The following is an 18504-nucleotide window of genomic DNA, read 5'->3' on the forward strand; positions in this document are numbered from 1 at the left end:
TCCCATCCAACCTGACAGATCTTGAGAGGATCTGCAGAGAAGAGTGGGAGAAACTCTCCAAATACAGGTGTGCGAAGATTATAGCGCCATACCCAAGAAGCCTCAAGGCTGTAATCGCTGCCAAAGGTTCTTCAACAAAGTACTGAGTCAAGGGTCTGAATACTTATGTAAATGTGATATTTAAGTTTTTATTTTGAACAAATTTGCTAAAATGTCTAAACTGTTTTTGCTTTGTCATTATGGGGTATTGTGTGTAAATTGAAGGGGGAAACGGTTTCATCAATTTTAGAATAAGGCTGTAACGTAACAAGATGAGGAAAAAGTCAAGGGGTCTGAATATTTTCTGAATGCACTGTATAGGGAATATGGTGCAATTTGTGACACATTCCATCTGTTGATGAAGCTACCTGAAATCAATGGCTGCATACCAATTGTCCATCCCGCTCATGGATATCCAAGTATTGGATAGGTGTAAGCATTGTTAAATCCCTGTGATGAGAAGAAATGTACAATGCAACCAGCATTGTAAATAAAGAGATGTTGTTACGGATACAGGTATCCTGTGCGTGTGTATGTATCCTGTGTTTGCTCACTCCCCAATCAGTCACCAATCAATCATCAATCAGACACACCTCCTCCTGTTTTCCTACCCTATCACAGTTCCTTTCCCTTGGTTTAAAAACCCTGTCAGTTGTTTGCTCTAGAGCGCAATCTCTCTGTAAATGCCATGTCTGTAGGTCTCTGTGTTTCACTCTCTCGTTGTGTATTAACCTCTCTTTTGTTTGAGCACCTCCATAGCACTTTGTCATCACCTGTGAGTATTGTTTTGGTTATGGTGTTTGTTTGATTGCTGGTGGGAAAAGGGGAATCCAAGACAAGTCGCCCATGAGCATACACTACCCGTAGGTAGACTTTTAAATACACTAGTTAGAACTGGGCTGACCACCCACTGTATTTTTGGTTAGTTAGTTAGCTGTTGTTAAAGTAGGCTAGTCTAGCTTAGTTTAAAAAAAATACTTATTGTTTCTTTCCTTGGGTCCAGCTCAGCCCCTTTTCCTACTCCCCCCATTACCGTGTGTTTTCAAATAAACCTTGAGTTTGATGGTAGATTTCAGTTGTCCTGGTTATTTCGTTCACACTTTTGCTTTATCACTATTATAATTTGCATGAGTTATGTTACGGGTCTCATTACCATCCCCCTTAAACTGTCGGGCCAAAAAGGGATCCGTAACAGATGTGCAGAAAGATAATCAGCCTCTGTGGATCCTTTCCCCTTAATGTATTTTTCATGTCAGCTAGGCCCATCTTTTCAAAGAAACACCATTTTAATTCAATCTGAGTAAAATAAGGAGTTTATTGCTTCAGTCCTTGTTCCATTTTTAAACCAGCGACCATGGATAACCACAAGGAGAATAAGGTGAGGAAACAGTCCATGTCAGCCAGGCCCATCTTTTTAAAGAAACACAATTTATTTCATTCTCTAGTTGAGTAAAAAAAAGTGTGGTTACAAGATATTCCCGAAACTTGCAGTAAACAGTGCTACACTCAGGAAAACTGAATGTTAAATTCTCAGCCAGGCCCATCTTTTCAAAGAAAGAATTAAATTGTGTTCTCTCTATTTGAGCAAAATAAGTAGTTTGGTTGTGTTCACAAGAAAATCTTGTCAGTTCAGGTAAAAGCACCAGTCAAGCAGAAAAATATGAATGTTCTACCATAAAGTGAGAACAATTACTTTCCCTGGCTATTTATAAATACTGTAACAGTAAATTTAATCGATTACATTCACTGCTATAAATCTATCTCCAATATAATTGCAGAGTTTACAAAGATCCACTGTGGACCTTTGACAAAAAAATCTGTGTGAAAAGGTGTCCCATGGTCTGTTTTGTCAACAAACTCCATGTATTCCAAACATTGGTGTTAACCAGATGATCCTAATAATTTAAGTAGCCTAGTAAACGATGCCCCCCTCTGGTGTATTCTTTTGCGAACTGTCTGGGACTCGTTGTTTCCCTGTTTACGACTCAGATATTTGACATATAAAGTCAAAGACGAAGTTAACTGCAAAACACTGGTCTCATATTTATTAGTATAACTAGGCTACACAGAACCACGGTGGAACCATTGTACAATGAGTCATTTCACCATATTAAAACGTGTCCCAGTCCAACATGCCTAGCTCTGCCCACATTCCTTGGCTTAAATGCTGATTGTTAGGCTATCCGGCAAGAACAAGGCAGATGTGTCTATATCCAGAGATGTATTAGCTATTGGTCACCACCACACAGTTGCACACATCACATAAATAATCTGTGGTTTATTGCGGATGCAAGCATAACACTTCTATACTGAATAAAAAATATAAACGCAACATGTAAAGTATTGGTCCCATGTTTCATGAGCTGAAATAAAATATCCCAGAAATGTTCTACACACACAACGTATTTCTTTCAAATGTTGTGCACAAAATTGTTTACGGACCTGTTAGTGAGCATTTCTTCTTTACCAATATAATCCATTCAATTGACAGTTGTGGCATATCAAGATGATTAAAAAGCATAATCATTACACAGGTGCACCTTGTGCTGGGGATAATAAAAGGCCACTCTAAAATGTGCAGTTTTGTCACACAACACAATGCCACATCTCAAGTTGAGGGAGCATGCAATTGGCATGCTGACTGCAGGAATGTCCATCAGAGCTGTTGCCAGATAAATTCATGTTCATTCATGTTAACTACCAATGTAGTTCTTGATAATTTGGCAATACTTCCAACCGGCCTCACAACCGCATACTATATGTATGGCGTCTTGTCAACGTGTATTACGGATGCCAACGTTGTGAACAGAGTGCCCCATGGTGAGTGGGGTTATGGTAAGGGCAGGCATAAACTTTGGACAATGAACACAATTGCATTTTATTGATGGCAATTTGAATGCACAGAGATACTGTGATTAGATCCTGAAGCCCATTGTGAGGCCCGTTTTTTTTAAGGGTATCTGGGACCAACAGAGGCATATCTGTATTCCCAGTCATGTGAAATCTATAGATTAGGGCAGGAGTGGCAACTTTTTTATAAACACTCCAAACAGCCTACCCAACCACTTGGAGGCATCCCCATGGTCCTAAAGCATACCGTTGCCTCCTGTTGTATCACATTCCAATTACAAAACTGAGGGGACAAAAATACAATTTCAGAATGTGTGGGGGGGACATGTCCCCAGTGAAAGTTGCATCCCTGGATTAAAGTTTAATGTATTTATTTCAATTGACTGATTCCGTTATATGAACTGTAACTCAGTAAAATCTTTGATATTGTTGCATGTTGCGTTTTGTATTTCGCTTGACGGAAAATTTGGTCGGCAGTCAAATTTGCGCCTTCATCTGCCGACAACGATAGCCACTGGGCGGATTAGATTATTTTGAGCTGCGATTACCGGTCTATGGCCAATGACGTAAACGGGAAAAACGGTGAGAGAAGAGCCGCCTTCTCAAATCGAACAGTAATCTGCGCCGCTTGGTCAGGTTGTCAACAAGGTGCATCGTCCAGAAACATACAATATCTCTTTTCCTTAAAACATGTTTGAGTATTTCAAACTAGATTGCATTGGGAAGGCAGATAATGTGGTTTAATCAAAAGCAATCACTTTTGCACGTGGAAACACATAACTCTACTCATTACTCAACGTGCTTAATGATGTCACTTTTGTCTTGAACCGACTTCACCGTTGGTTTTGAACGGGGAAATTGGTTTGTGCCTGGGAAGCAGCCCGGTTCCAAAACGAATGCATTCATCTTTCGTTTGGGCCAGATTAAACGAGCCCCCGCATTCTGACCTGGAGTGGGAGGGGTCAGAGTCCAAATATGTATTCGGGCACGCTGATTGGTGGAAATCAGGAGGCTGTAAGTGACTGACAATTGAGAAGGGAAAATATCACTGGGACTGTGTGCACAGGTATGGCCTTTATTTACAAGTATTCTCCCCATAACCAATATACCCAATAGGTATTGAATTGATAAGACCACCTTCGATTTTATTTATACCATCGTCTGCTTCCTTGTAGTGAAATAAGTTTCCCCCTCTCGTCATCCATCAGGTGTTCACCGAAGCGACGCTTGAAGGTCTACCAGTGGCAAGGATGCAGAGTGGCACCAATATTAGGAGAATAAAAGCCTGCTTGCAAAACAATGTTTCCGAAAGGAATTATGACCCTGAGGATCAATGCGGAACCAACGGATGCAGTGTCGTGAAAAAGAAACCCAAAGTGAGCTTTTACCTGCTACACGAAGGCGTCGGAGTCGCACTGGTGACTGTATTTATTCTGGTGCTATGGGGACTTGTTCATTTATCATTACAGCAACTTGTCTTTGGAAAAGCTACTGGCGAGTTCAATGCTGTCAGGGCAAGGTAAATCTTGATATTGTTGCATAATATGTATTCTCGAATCTCAACAAGTTGCATTATAACTTATTTCACGATATCACTTCCAGGTTATCTTTAAAGTCCCCGTTGCGCAAGCTAACCTTTCCTCTAGTTGTTTACCTCAGCGAGTCCCACCTAGCAACTAACAGTCCAATCCACCGGTAGTTGTTGTCCTGCAAGTTAACCCACATTCTTTTGCAAAACGTTTCTGAAACGGAACTAAATAGGGAGGGATCTACCTAAATGTGTCCAATAGAAACTCTCGTTTTCTTTGGAAAACGAAACTGTTTCGACTAATTACACCCCAGGTGTCACTAGGGTGTTGCTAAGGTCGGTTGATAATTGGAGGAGTAAATGGAAAACAATGCTTCTCCGTTGTTTCTTGACAGTTTGTACCTGTCAGTAGTGAAGGCCATATCAGCCGACAGAGAGACCAATGTTCCTGTACATAGGCTTAACTGATTCAAATAAAATGTAATTATAAAGACGTTTTTACATGAGCAGATGTCACAAATTGCTTATGCAGCTGATACAAATTGCTTATGCAGAACTTAGCCTAAACCCCAAAGAGCAAGCAATGAAGATATGGATGCATGGTGGCTAGGAAAAACTCCCTAGAAAGGCAGGAACTTAGGAAGAAACCTAGAGAGGAATCAGGCTCAGGGGGGTAGCCAGTCCTCTTCTGGCTGTGCCAGGGGGAGATTATAAGAGTACATGGCCATTAAAGCCAGATCATTATTCAAGATGTTCATAGATTTATTAAAAATAATATAAATAGATAGAGAGAGGGTCGAAAACAGACGGTCCAGGACAAGGCTGCATGTCCGGTGAACAGGTGAGGGTTCCATAACCACAGGAAAAACAGCAGAAACTTGATCAGCAGCACGACTACGTGGACTGGGGACAGGAACAGCCAGGAGTCGTCAGGTTAGGTAGTCCTGAGGCATGGTCCTAGGGCTCAGGTCCTCCGGAAGGGGAGAGAACGAAATGTGAGAATTAGAGGGAGCATACTTAAGATTACACAGGACACCAGATAAGACAGGAGAATGACATCAGATAGGACAGACTGACCCCTAGCCCCCTGGTACATAGACTTTTGCAGCATAGATACTTGAAGGCTTGCAGCTTAGCTTATTTTCATTCCAATTATAAACAGTTGATTGATGTCTGCTGTTCAGTTAATCAAAGAGCAGCTGCTTATTTGATGAAATCCTGCTTCTTGACGCTATTACATAGAGAGACAAAAGTAGACACATACACTTGATGAATGTTCATGTGACACATATAGGCTGTATAGACTATATAATCAGAGGGCAACCCTGAGGCTAACATACAGGAAAGGACTCTATTAGCCAAACTATATTAGTGACTCTTTAGTGGAGGAAAGGAAGTTATGAGGTGGGAGTCTACATACATTAGCCTTATGAAGGTGTCAAATAATGTGACGGCTACTTAATCTGAGGACAAACCTGCCAGACAAAGGAAAAGGAATCTGAAGTTATTTGGATAGTACAGTTTACTTAGCCACACCCATATAGCCCTTTTGGGACTTCCAAATCAAAGTGTATTGGTCATGTACACAGATTAGCAGATGTTATAGTGGGTGAAGTGAAATGTTTATACAGCCACTGCCCAGCACTGGGCGCGAACTCGTGATGCTCGGGGGCAAAGCGCGCTACGGCAGTTCCGTCTCTTGAGCGGAGAAAGGAAAGGGGTAGCCTGGTTCCAGATCTGTTTGTGCTGTCTTACCAACTCATGGTGATAAAGCATGACAAATGACCATAGGAGTTGTCAAGACAGCTCAAACAGATCTGGGACCAGAATAGGTAGTGGTTGGAAGTGGGGGTCTACATGCCTGACATCAAGTCTGTTTCAGAAGTTTGGACATCAAAGTAGACCTCAGTAGAGTACAGAACAGTGAAGTTTTGTACAGTATATTATAGTGTACTCAACTCTGGTGTGCTCTACTCTGTACTGAACTCTATTCTACTGTACAGGACTGTACTGTCCTAAACTATACTCTTACTTTCCTTTACTGTACTGTGTTGAACTATAGTTTACTTATCTTTACTGTACTCTTCTGTACTGTGCTGAACTATACTCTACTTTTCGTTGCTGATTTGTACTGTCCAAACTTGTGAAACATAAACGTCTTTGATTGGTTAAGATTTGTGAACAAATCATGGACGTCAATGTTTGGGCCAAATAAACGCTGGTCCAGACGTCTGTGGACGTTGAAAGCAAGGCTTTACCATACAATATATTTTTAATTGGCGTTAAAATCAAGGCCTAATTGTAACTACAGTGGTTCCTCCTTTAAAAGTTGCGAGTTTATGCCGCGGGACTTAGAGGTAATGTGTGTGGTTCTGTACACCGCTTCATTGCTCCAGCCCAGCGTAAGGGGGAGGAGTTAGAGCACTCGTTATGCTTTTGGGTCCCAATGGGCTACGGTGTCACTAACTGACAATGAATGGGCAATATAAACCAAATAATAATCTGATAACTGTGCACGACTTCATCATTTGATTTCAATGAACTGAATGATGAGGATGAAGAAGGTGATTGAATTTAGAACAATAGTGTAAGAATAGCTATTCCTCTGTCCTGCACACACACATGGGAAAAAATACACTTTTTGTTTTGTTACTTGGTCAGAAGAAGCTGTTACCGGACTGTAGCATATTACTTACTAAAACTGTTGTAACACTAAGGTTGTTATTCTAAGAGAAACGAAAATGACCTGGACGCCATTTATTAGTTTCTAAAAGGAAAAATGTTCCCGCCGTCTGTTTCGGATGCCATTTTACTTTCCTAATGCACCCTTATTTACTTGGCGATTTATTTATTAGATATTGTCACAAGAGTAGATGTGCCCAAACGAAAAATGCCCCTTATGAATTCGGAGGGCAAAAGTGATACTTAAATCCAAAAATGGGTTTACCGAAAAATGACATGAAAAGCGCAAATTTGTAAATCCCAAACTCTAAAAGTAATTGGAAAGGTAGATACAAATGATTTGTGACATTGTGGTTACAGTAAACAATGTAAACAAGATGCTGTGTTTTTATTTACAGTAGTGATGGACAGCTGCAGGCAATTTCAACGAATTACTATGGGAATAAATATTACTGAATGACATGTGATCGACTGTTTCATCACGGTTTCGCGCTGCTCTGAGACCGGCATGGGGACTGGTTTTCATTAATAAATCAAAGAGATACAAAACAAGAGGACACACATGGTTAATGTTCTGGAATTTAATATATATATATATATTAGATTAATAATGTAATAAACAAGCAGAGAGCAGGTTTGGAACCCTCGATCTTCTAGCCCGAAGTCCAGCGTGCTATCGACAGTGCACCAAAAGCATGCTCAAGCGGCAGTCGATTGCTTGCTTGCTACTCAACGTCTTATAGGAACGCGCTCACTGGCCGTACGTTTGTGGATGCAAGGTCCGGTCACTTCTGACACCAATGTAATGATACAAGCAGGGAGCAAGTTTCTCGTCCTCAACTTTCTATCCCGAAGTCCAGGGCGCTATCGACTGTGCCCGATTATATTCATTGGGGTTGGGGCCGATTGTGGCTAAAAACACTTTTATATATTGGAATCTTTAACAAGTGGAAAGGGGTTAAAATGATTTATTATTAACCCGGCATTATTATTATTATTATTATTATTATATAAAAGCCCCATAGATATTCTGTGTTTCAACAACTGGAGGCATTTTGTTTTTCAGCAGGCTGTGAATTCTGCATTATGTTTGTTTTTATTGAACAGACTGTACACATTCACAGTGCAGGGTGGGAAAAGTATGTGAACCCTTGGATTTAAAAGCTGGTTGACCCTCCTTTGGCAGCAATAACCTCAACCAAACGTTTTCTGTAGTTGTGGATCAGACCTGCACAACGGTCAGGATGAATTTTGGACAATTCCTTGTTACAAAACTTGATCAGTTCAGCAATATTCATGGGATGTCTGGTGTGAACTGCTCTGTTGAGGTCATGCCACAGCATCTCAATCAGGTTGAGGTCAGGACTCTGACTGGGCCACTCCAGAAGGCATATTTTCTTCTGTTGATTTACTTGTTTTTTGTCGTTGTCCTGTTCTACTCAACTTCTGTTGGGCTTCAATTGGCGGACAGATAGCCTTACATTCTCCTGCAAAATGTCTTGGTAAACTTGGGAATACATTTTTCTGTTGACGATAGCAACCTTTCCAGGCCCCAAGGCAGCAAAGCAGCCCCAAACCATGATACTCCCTCCATACTTTACAGTGGGGATGAGGTTTTGATGTTGGTGTTCTGTGACTTTTTTTTCTCCATACATAGTGTTGTGTGTTCCTTCCAAACAACTCAACTGTCCATATTTTAGCAATGGCTTCTTCCGTTGTGTCCTCCCATGAACACCTGTCACGTTCTGACCTTAGTTCCTATATTATGTCTTTGTGTGGTCAGGGCGTGAGTTGGGGTGGGTAGTCTATGTTCTTTTTTCTATGTAGTATTTATGTGTTTGGCCTGGTATGGTTCTCAATCAGAGGCAGGTGTCGTTCGTTGTCTCTGATTTAAAATCATACTTAGGTAGCCTGTTTTCCCCATTTTAGTTGAGGGTGATTGTTTTCTGTCTCTGTGTCTTCACCAGACAGAACTGTTTCGGTCGGTCTCCTTGTTATTGAGTTTTTTTGTGTTATTAAATATCAACATGGACACGCACCACGCTGCATATTGGTCCGATCCTTCATACTCCTCGTCAGAGGAAGACAAATCTCGTTACAACACCATTCTTGTTTGGTGTTTTACGTATTGTAGAATCGTCCCCAGAGATTTATGTAAGTCTTTAGCTGACACTCTAGGATTCTTCTTAACCTCATTGAGCATTCTGCACTATGCTCTTGCAGTCATCTTTGGAGGACGGCCACTCCTGGGGAGAGTAGTAACAGTCCACAATTTGTCTTACCGTGGACTGATGAACATCAAAGCTTTTAGAGTTACTTTTGTAACCGTTTCAAGATGCTTGGGACTCTGCTTGCTTGACCTTCTTCCTTTTTATCTGTAGCAATTTTGAGCAAATTGTTCAAGGGCCACGGTTGATTAGTCTGTGAAGATGACATCATTGAATGTCTCGCCAGCTTTGATCCATGCCTGTTCCTGCAGGACGCAAAGTTCTTTGTTTGTCAGACGAATCATTGGGTCGAAACTACAGAACAGTACAAAACAAGCAAACACATGGTTAATGTTCAGAGAATAAAAAAATAAAAAAACATAACATTTCTTACTGAGCCTTTCCATAAATCCATGCAAGTTTCTTCAACTGTCTTCTGACTGTGATTAGAGCGATGTTGATTTTGTGCAGCCGATTACAGATGGCCTTTGCCGATCGCTCATCTTCATTCATCAGTGAGTCGACGGCTTGAATAATCTCTTTGGAAATGGAATCTTTGGAATACAATTCCTGCAGTCAGCATGCCAATTCCACCAGCAGTCGATTTATTTAAGCATTATTTTTTTAGCATTATTAGGCCTACTTTACAGTATTGTCGCCTACTATGTCTGTTCATTTTCCTGGGCTTTCGAGTTTAATGTTTAATTGGTCTAATGTCCATTGCTCGTGTTTCTTGGCCCAAGCAAGTCTCTTCATCTTATTGGTGACCTTTAATAGTGGTTTCTTTGCAGCAATTCGACCATGAAGGCCTGATTCACGCAGCCTCGTCTGAACAGTTGATGTTGAGATGTCTCTTACTTGAACTCTGTGAAGCATTTATTTGGGCAGTATTTTCTAAGGCTGGTAACTCATTAACTTATCCTCTGCAGCAGAGGTAACTCTGGGTCTTGCAGAGGAACATGCTCAATTGGTGACATGTCAGGCCATGGAAGAACTGGGACGTTTTCAGCTTCCAGGAATTGTGTACAGACCCTTGTGACATGGGGCCGTGCATTATCATGCTGCATGCTGAAACATGAGGTGATGGTGGCAGATGAATGGCACAACAATGGGCCTCAGGATCTCGTCACAGTCTCTGTGCATTCAAATTGCCATCGATATAATGAAATTATAAGCCTGCAGCTTATGCTTGCCCATACCATAACCCCACTGCCACCATGGGCCACTCTGTTAACAACGTTGACATCAGCAAACCATTTGCCCACACAATGCCATGCCGTGTGCCCGGTACAGTTGAAACTGGGATTAATTTCGTGAAGAGCACACTTCTCCATGGTACCATTGGCCATCAAGTCGGGTTCGATGCCAAACTGCATTTGGGTAAAGGCCCTGTTGAGGATGACAAGCACGCAGATGAGATACCCACAGTTTCATCAGCTGTCTTGGTGGCTGGTCTCAGACGATCCCGCAGGTGAAAAATCCGGATGTGGAGGCCCTGGCCTGGCGTGGTTAAAGGTTTTCTGCGGTTATGAGGTCGTTTGGACGTACTACCAAATTCTCTAAAACGATATTGGAGGTGGCTTATGGCACCAAATTTGAGAGAAATAAGCTTTTTGTGATATGGATAATTTCTCTGATCTTTTATTTCAGCTCATGAAACATAGGACCAACACGTGTTGCGTTTATGAGTTGGCAGGGAACTTCAACATTATTGTGTTTTGATATTTTTCTAATACCTTTTTAACACGTTTTATAATAATGATTTTATTGACCTCCTTTCCATTTGTTTGAAAAGAAATCAAAACCTTTGCCTAGCTTTCATTTTACACCCAATTTGACATGCTCCTATGTACTTCACATGTTGGTGCTCATGGGTCCTTGTATATGGATATGGCCATACCTCAGCATATTTGCCTGACTCCCTGTATGCCTTGTCTGGTACCAGGAAGCACCTGGAGCGCATCACCAGCGTCGGTCCCCGTCCCGTGGGCAGCCGGGAGAACGAGGTCCTAACGGTAAACTTCCTGCTGGAGCAGATAGAGCACATCAAAACCATTAGCGCCTCAGGACCCAACTCTGTCACTGTGGACGTACAGAGACCCACAGGCTCCTATAAGTTCCTGGGAGGGATCACATCCTACTGTAAGGTCAGCAACATTGCTGTCCGTCTGGAGCCCAAGGCTGGGGCTCAGCACCTCATGCTGGCCAATTGCCACTTTGATACTGTGGCCAACAGTCCAGGTACAGTACAATACAACATATGTCTTTTTCGTTATGTTACTCACAACTCTACCTACCTACCTACCTACCTACCTACCCACCCACCCACCTACCCACCCACCCACCCACCCACCTACCTACCTACCTACCTACCTACCTACCTACCTACCTACCCACCCACCCACCCACCCACCCATACACATACACATACATACAGTGGGGCAAAAAAGTATTTAGTCAGCCACCAATTGTGCAAGTTATCCCACTTAAAAAGATGAGAGGCCTGTAATTTTCATCATAGGTACACTTTAACAGACATAGGTACACTAAGACAGACAAAATGAGAAAAAAAATCCAGAAAATCACATTGTAGGATTTTTAATGAATTTATTTGCAAATTATGGTGGAAAATAAGTATTTGGTCAATAACAAAGGTTTATCTCAATACTTTGTTATACACCCTTTGTTGGCAATGACAGAGGTCAAACGTTTTCTGTAAGTCTTCACAAGGTTTTCACACACTGTTGCTGGTATTTTGTCCCATTCCTCCATGCAGATCTCCTCTAGAGCAGTGATGTTTTGGGGCTGTTGCTGTGCAACACGGACTTTCAACTCCCTCCAAAGATTTTCTATGGGGTTGAGATCTGGAGACTGGCTAGGCCACTCCAGGGCCTTGAAATGCTTCTTACGAAGCCACTCCTTCGTTGCCCGGGCGGTGTGTTTGGGATCATTGTCATGCTGAAAGACCCAGCCACGTTTCATCTTCAATGCCCTTGCTGATGGAAGGAGGTTTTCACTCAAAATCTCACGATACATGACCCCATTCATTCTTTCCTTTACACGGATCAGTCGTCCTGGTCTCAGAAAAACAGCCCCAAAGCATGGTGTTACCACCCCCATGCTTCACAGTAGGTATGGTGTTCTTTTGATGCAACTCAGCATTCTTTGTCCTCCAAACACGACGAGTTGAGTTTTTACCAAAAAGTTGTATTTTGGTTTCATCTGACCATATGACATTCTCCCAATCTTCTTCTGGATCATCCACATGCTCTCTAGCAAACTTCAGACGGGCCTGGACATGTACTGGCTTAAGCAGGGGGACACGTCTGGCACTGCAGGATTTGAGTCCCTGGCGGCGTAGTGTGTTACTGATGGTAGGCTTTGTTACTTTGGTCCCAGCTCTCTGCAGGTCATTCACTCGGTCTCCCCATGTGGTTCTGGGATTTTCGCTCACCGTTCTTGTGATCATTTTGACCCCACAGGGTGAGATCTTGCGTGGAGCCCCAGATCGAGGGAGATTATCAGTGTTCTTGTATGTCTTCCATTTCCTAATAATTGCTCCCACAGTTGATTTCTTCAAACCAAGCTGCTTACCTATTGCAGATTCAGTCTTCCCAGCCTGGTGCAGGTCTACAATTTTATTTCTGGTGTCCTTTGACAGCTCTTTGGTCTTGGCCATAGTGGAGTTTGGAGTGTGACTGTTTGAGGTTGAGGACAGGTGTCTTTTATACCGATAACAAGTTCAAACAGGTGCCATTAATACAGGCAACGAGTGGAGGACAGAGGAGCCTCTTAAAGAAGAAGTTACAGGTCTGTGAGAGCCAGAAATCTTGCTTGTTTGTAGGTGACCAAATACTTATTTTCCACCATTATTTGCAATTAAATTCATAAAAAATCCTACAAAGTGATTTTCTGGATTTTTTTTCTTCTCATTTTGTCTGTCATAGTTGAAGTGTACCTATGATGAAAATTACAGGCCTCTCTCATCTTTTTAAGTGGGAGAACTTGCACAATTGGTGACTGACTAAATACTTTTTTTGCCCCACTGTATCTATCCATCTATCTATCTATAGTTGAAGTTGTAAGTTTACATACACCTTAGCCAAATACATTTAAACTCAGTTTTTCACAATTCCTGACATTTAATCCTAGTAAAAAGTCTGTGTCTTTGGTCAGTTAGGAACACCACTTTATTTTAAGAATGTGAAATGTAAGAATAATAGAGAGAGAATAATTTCTTTCAGCTTTTATTTATTTCATCATATTCTCAATGGGTCAGAAGATTACATACACTCAATTAGTATTTGGTAGCATTGCCTTTAAATTGTTTAACTTGGGCCAAATGTTTCATGTAACCTTCCACAAGCTTCCCACAATAAGGTGGGTGAATTTTAGCCCATTCCTCCCGACAGAGCTGGTGTAACTGAGTCAGGTTTGTTGGCCTCTTTGACCGCACACGCTTTTTCAGTTTTGCCCACAGATTTTCTATAGGATTGAGGTCGGGGTTTTGCGATGGCCGCTCCAATACCTTGACTTTGTTGTCCTTAAGCCATTTTGCCACAACTTTGTAAGTATGCTTGGGTTTCATTGTCCATTTGGAAGACCCATTTGTGACCAAGCTTTATCTTCCTGACTGAGATGTTGCTTCAAAATATCCACATAATTTTTTACCTCATGATGCCATCTATTTTGTGACGTGCAACAGACCCTCCTGCAGCAAAGCACCCCCGCAACATGATGCTGCCACCCCCGTGCTTCACGGTTGGGATGGTGTTGTTCGGCTTGCAAGCCTCCCCCTTATTCCTCCACACATAATGATGATCATTATGGCCAAACAGTTCTATGGCCTTGATGTGCTCTATCTGCTGACTTGACAGCTTAGATCAGATGATCTTGATGTAGGCCCTACTTGTATTTCTCGTCAGCATACAAATCTGCATGTTTTTTTGTCACTGCTCTAGATACTGACACATAGTAACCACCAACACTCTTGAGTTGACCTCCCCATGCCTTTACACCTGTTGCCTGGCTTCAGTCAGGTGAAGATTTACTGTTGCGGCCTATGCAGTGCATTCGGAAAGTATTCAGACCACTTGACATTTTCCACATTTTGTTACGCCACAGCCTTATTCTAAAATTGATTAAAAAATATATATTTGTATTTTATTTTACTAGGCAAGTCAGTTTAGAACAAATTGTTATTTTCAATGACTGTCTAGGAACAGTGGGTTAACTGCTTTGTTCAGGGGCAGAACGACAGATTTGTACCTTGTCAGCTCTGGAATCCGTTCTTGCAACCTTTTGGTTACTAGTCCAATGCTCTAACCATTAGGCTAAGCTTTCCTCATCAAGCTACACACAATACCCCATGACAAAGTGAAACAGGTTTTTAGAAATATTAGCAAATGTATTAAAATTAAAAAACATACCTTATTTACATTCAGGCCCTTTTCTATAAGTGTCAATTGAGCTCAGGTGCATCCTGTTTTTCATTGATCATCCTTAATGTTTATACAACTTGATTGTAGTCCACCTGTGTTAAATTCAATTGATTAGACATGATTTGGAAAGGCACACACCTGTCTATATAAGGTCCCACAGTTGACCGTGCATGCCAGAGCAAAAAACAAGCCATGTGGTTAAAAGTAATTTTCAGTAGAGCTCTGAAACAACAAGATTGTGTCGAGACACCGATCTGGGAAAAAGTACTAAAACATTCATTTCTGCAGCATTGAAGGTCCCCAAGAACATAGAAGTTTGGAACACCAAGATTCTTCCCAGAGCTGGCCGTTTGGCCAAACTGAGCAATCGGGGGAGAAGGGCCTTGTTCAAGGAGGTGACCCAGAACCTGATGGTCACTCTGACAGAGCTCCAGAGTTCCTCTGCGGAGATGGGAGAACCTTCAAGAAGGAAAGCCATCTCTGCAGCACTTCACCGATCAGGCCTTTATCTTCTTACGGCTGAAATCCCGTTAACGGGATCGATTTGACAACAGCCAGTGAAAATGCAGGGCGCCAAATTCAAACAACAAATTCCATAATTAAAATTCCTCAAACATATTATACACCATTTTAAAGATAAACTTGTTGTTAATCCCACCACAGTGTCCGATTTCAAAAAGGCTTTATGACGGAAGCATACCATGCGATTATGTTAGGTCAGTGCCGAGTCACAAAAAACACAGCCATTTTCCAGCCAAAGAGAGGAGTCACAAAAAGCAGAAATAGAGATAAAATTAATCACTAACCTTTGATCATCTTCATCAGATGGCACTCATAGGACTTCATGTTACACAATACATATATGTTTTGTTCGATAAAGTTCATATTTATATCCAAAAATCTCAGTTTACATTGGCGCATTATGTTCAGTAATGTTTTGCCTCCGAAACATCCTGTGATTTTGCAGAGAGCCACATCAAATTACAGGAATACTTATCATAAATGTTGATAAAAGATACAAGTGTTATGCATAGAATTAAATATATACTTCTCCTGCTTTATGGCAAAAGCACACCATGCAATAATCTGAGTACAGTGCTCAGCCACCAAACAGATACCCAACATGTTGTGGAGTCAACAAAAGTCAGAAATAGCATAATACATTTTCACTTACCTTTGACCTCCATTGGAATGCACTCTCAGGAATCCCAGTTCCACAATAAATGTTTGTTTTGTTCGATAAAGTCCATAATTTATGTCCAAATACCTCCTTTTTGTTCGTGTTTAGTCCAGTAATCCAAATGCACAAGGCGCGAGCACTAAGTCCAGATGAAAAGTTTAAAAAAAATTATATTACAGTTCGTAGAAACATGTCAAACGATGTTTAGAATCGATCTTTAGGATGTTTTTATCATAAATCTTCAATAATATTCCAACCGGACAATTCTATGACTTCAGACCCCTGATTCAAACAGCTTTTATTCGTTCCCCCTTCACAGTAGAAGCCTGAAACAACATTCTAAAGACTTGACATCTAGTGGAAGCCTTAGGAAGTGCAATCGGACCAAATTTTCACTGTATCTTGGATAGGCAACCACTTGAAAAACTATAAACCTCAGATTTTACACTTCCTGGTTGGATTTTTCTCAGGTTTTCGCCTGCCATATGAGTTCTGTTATACTCACAGACATCATTCAAACAGTTTTAGAAACTTCAGAGTGTTTTCTATCCAAATCCACTAATAATATGCACATCTTAGCTTCTGGGCCTGAGTAGCAGGCAGTTTACTTTGGGCACACTTTTCAACCGGACGTGAAAATAGCGCCCCCAAGCCATAAGAAGTTATGGTAGAGCGGCCAGACGGAGCCACTCCTCAGTAAAAGGCACATGACAGACCGCGTGGAACTCTTTGACCTGAATGCCAAGCGTCACGTCTGGAGGAAACCAGGCACCATCCCTGGTGAAGCATGGTAGAGGCAGCATCATGCTGTAGGGATGTTTTTCAGCTGCAGGGACTGGGAGACTAGTCATGATCAAGGGAAGGATGAATGGAGCAAAGTACAGAGAGATCCTTGATGAAAACCTGCTCTAGAGCTCTCAGGACCTCCGACTGGAGTGACGGTTCACCTTCCAATAGGACAACAACTCTAAGCAGACAGCCAAGACAACACATGAGTGGCTTCGGGACACGTCTCTGAATGTCCTTCAGTGGCCCAGCCGGAGCCCGGACTTGAACCCGATCGAACATCTCTGGAGAGAACTGAAAATAGCTGTGCAGCGAAGCTCCCCATCCAACCTGACAGAGTTTGAGAGGATCTGCTTTGAAGAATGGGAGAAACTCCTCAAATACAGGTGTGCCAAGTTTGTAGCGTCATACCCAAGAAGACTCGAGGCTGTAATCGCTGCCAAAGGTGCATCAACAAAGTACTGAGTAAAGGATCTGAATACTTGTGTAAATGTGATATTTTATTTTTAATACATTTGCAAAAATTTAGAAAAAAATGTTTTTGCTTTGTCATTATGCGGTATTGTGTGTAGATTGAGGGAGAAAAATATACATTTAATCCATTTAGAATGAGGCTGTAACGTAACAATGTAGAAAACATCAAGGGGTGCGAATGCAATGCTGTCATCAAGGCTTGCTACTTTGAAGAATCTCAAATATAAAATATATTTGAATGATTTAACACTATTTTTTTGGTTACTAAAGGAATCCATATGTGTTTATTTTATAGTTTTGATGTCTTCATTATTATTCTACAATGTAGAAAATAGTACAAATAAAGAGAAACTCTTGAATCAGTAGGTGTCAACTTTTGACTGGTACTATACACTCAGTGGCCAGTTTATTAGGTACACCACCCCGTTCACAGAAATGGTTCGCTCCTATAGACAGTGAGTCACGTGGCCATGGCTTGCTATATAAAGCAGGCAGACCGGCATCGAGGCATCCAGTTACTGTTAGATTGAACGTTAGAATGGGCAAAATGAGTGACCTAAGCGACTTTGAACGTGGTATGAACGTTGGTGTCAGGCACGCCAGTTCCAAAAACTGAGAAATGGCCGGCCTCCTGAGCTTTTCACAACCATGTCTAGGGTTTACCGAAAATGGTGCGACCAACAAAAAAACATTGTCAGAGGCAGTCCTGTGGGCGAAAACTGCTCATTGAGAGGTCGAAGGAGAATGGCAAGAATTGTGGAAGCTAACAGGCGGTCCACAAACAGGAAAATAACGGTTGAGTACCACTGTTAAGGCATCAAGGAATGCACAGGTTGTTGGTCCTTTTCACGGATGGGTTATTGCAGCAGAATAACACACCAGGTTCTACTCTTATCAGCTAAAAACAATAATAAGCGGCTCCAGTGGGCCCACGATCACCAATAATGGACAATTTGAGGAGTGGAAAAGCATTGCCTGTTCAGATGAATCCCAGTTCCTGTTGCAGAGTCAGGATTTGGCGTAAACAGCCATGGCCCCATCCTGCCTGGTGTCAACAGTACCGGATGGTGGTGTAATGGCGTGGAGTGTGTTTTCCTGGCACACGTTAGGTCCCTTGATTCCAAGTGAGCAATGTTTCCATGCCCCGAGGAATCTGGGCTGTCCTGGAGGCAAAGAGCAGTCCAACCCAGTGCCTAATAAACTGGCCAAACTGTGTGTATATCTCGTCAATAGCAAAACCTGACAGCAAAAGAGACCGGTTGGAATGTCTGACTGAAATCCAGGACAAATTAGCCTTTTTTGTAAATTAGCTGTGTT

General features: G+C 41.8%; 1 protein-coding gene across 2 annotated transcripts in view; it reads left to right on the forward strand.

Moving 5' to 3' along the window:
• Nucleotides 1–3882: 3882 nt before the first annotated feature.
• LOC135517600 (endoplasmic reticulum metallopeptidase 1-like) overlaps nt 3883–18504 on the forward strand; it is a 38300-nt gene continuing 23678 nt past the window's right edge. The window contains exons 1-3 of one of the 2 annotated variants that reach the window (XM_064942052.1): nt 3883–3955; nt 4098–4408; nt 11252–11547. In XM_064942052.1, coding sequence (XP_064798124.1) covers nt 4140–4408; nt 11252–11547 — 565 coding nt within the window. In that variant the 5' untranslated portion in view covers nt 3883–3955; nt 4098–4139. The other variant, XM_064942053.1, reaches the window with a different exon arrangement.

The sequence above is a fragment of the Oncorhynchus masou genome, chromosome 28, assembly GCF_036934945.1.
Source record: "Oncorhynchus masou masou isolate Uvic2021 chromosome 28, UVic_Omas_1.1, whole genome shotgun sequence".
NCBI lineage: Eukaryota > Metazoa > Chordata > Actinopteri > Salmoniformes > Salmonidae > Oncorhynchus > Oncorhynchus masou.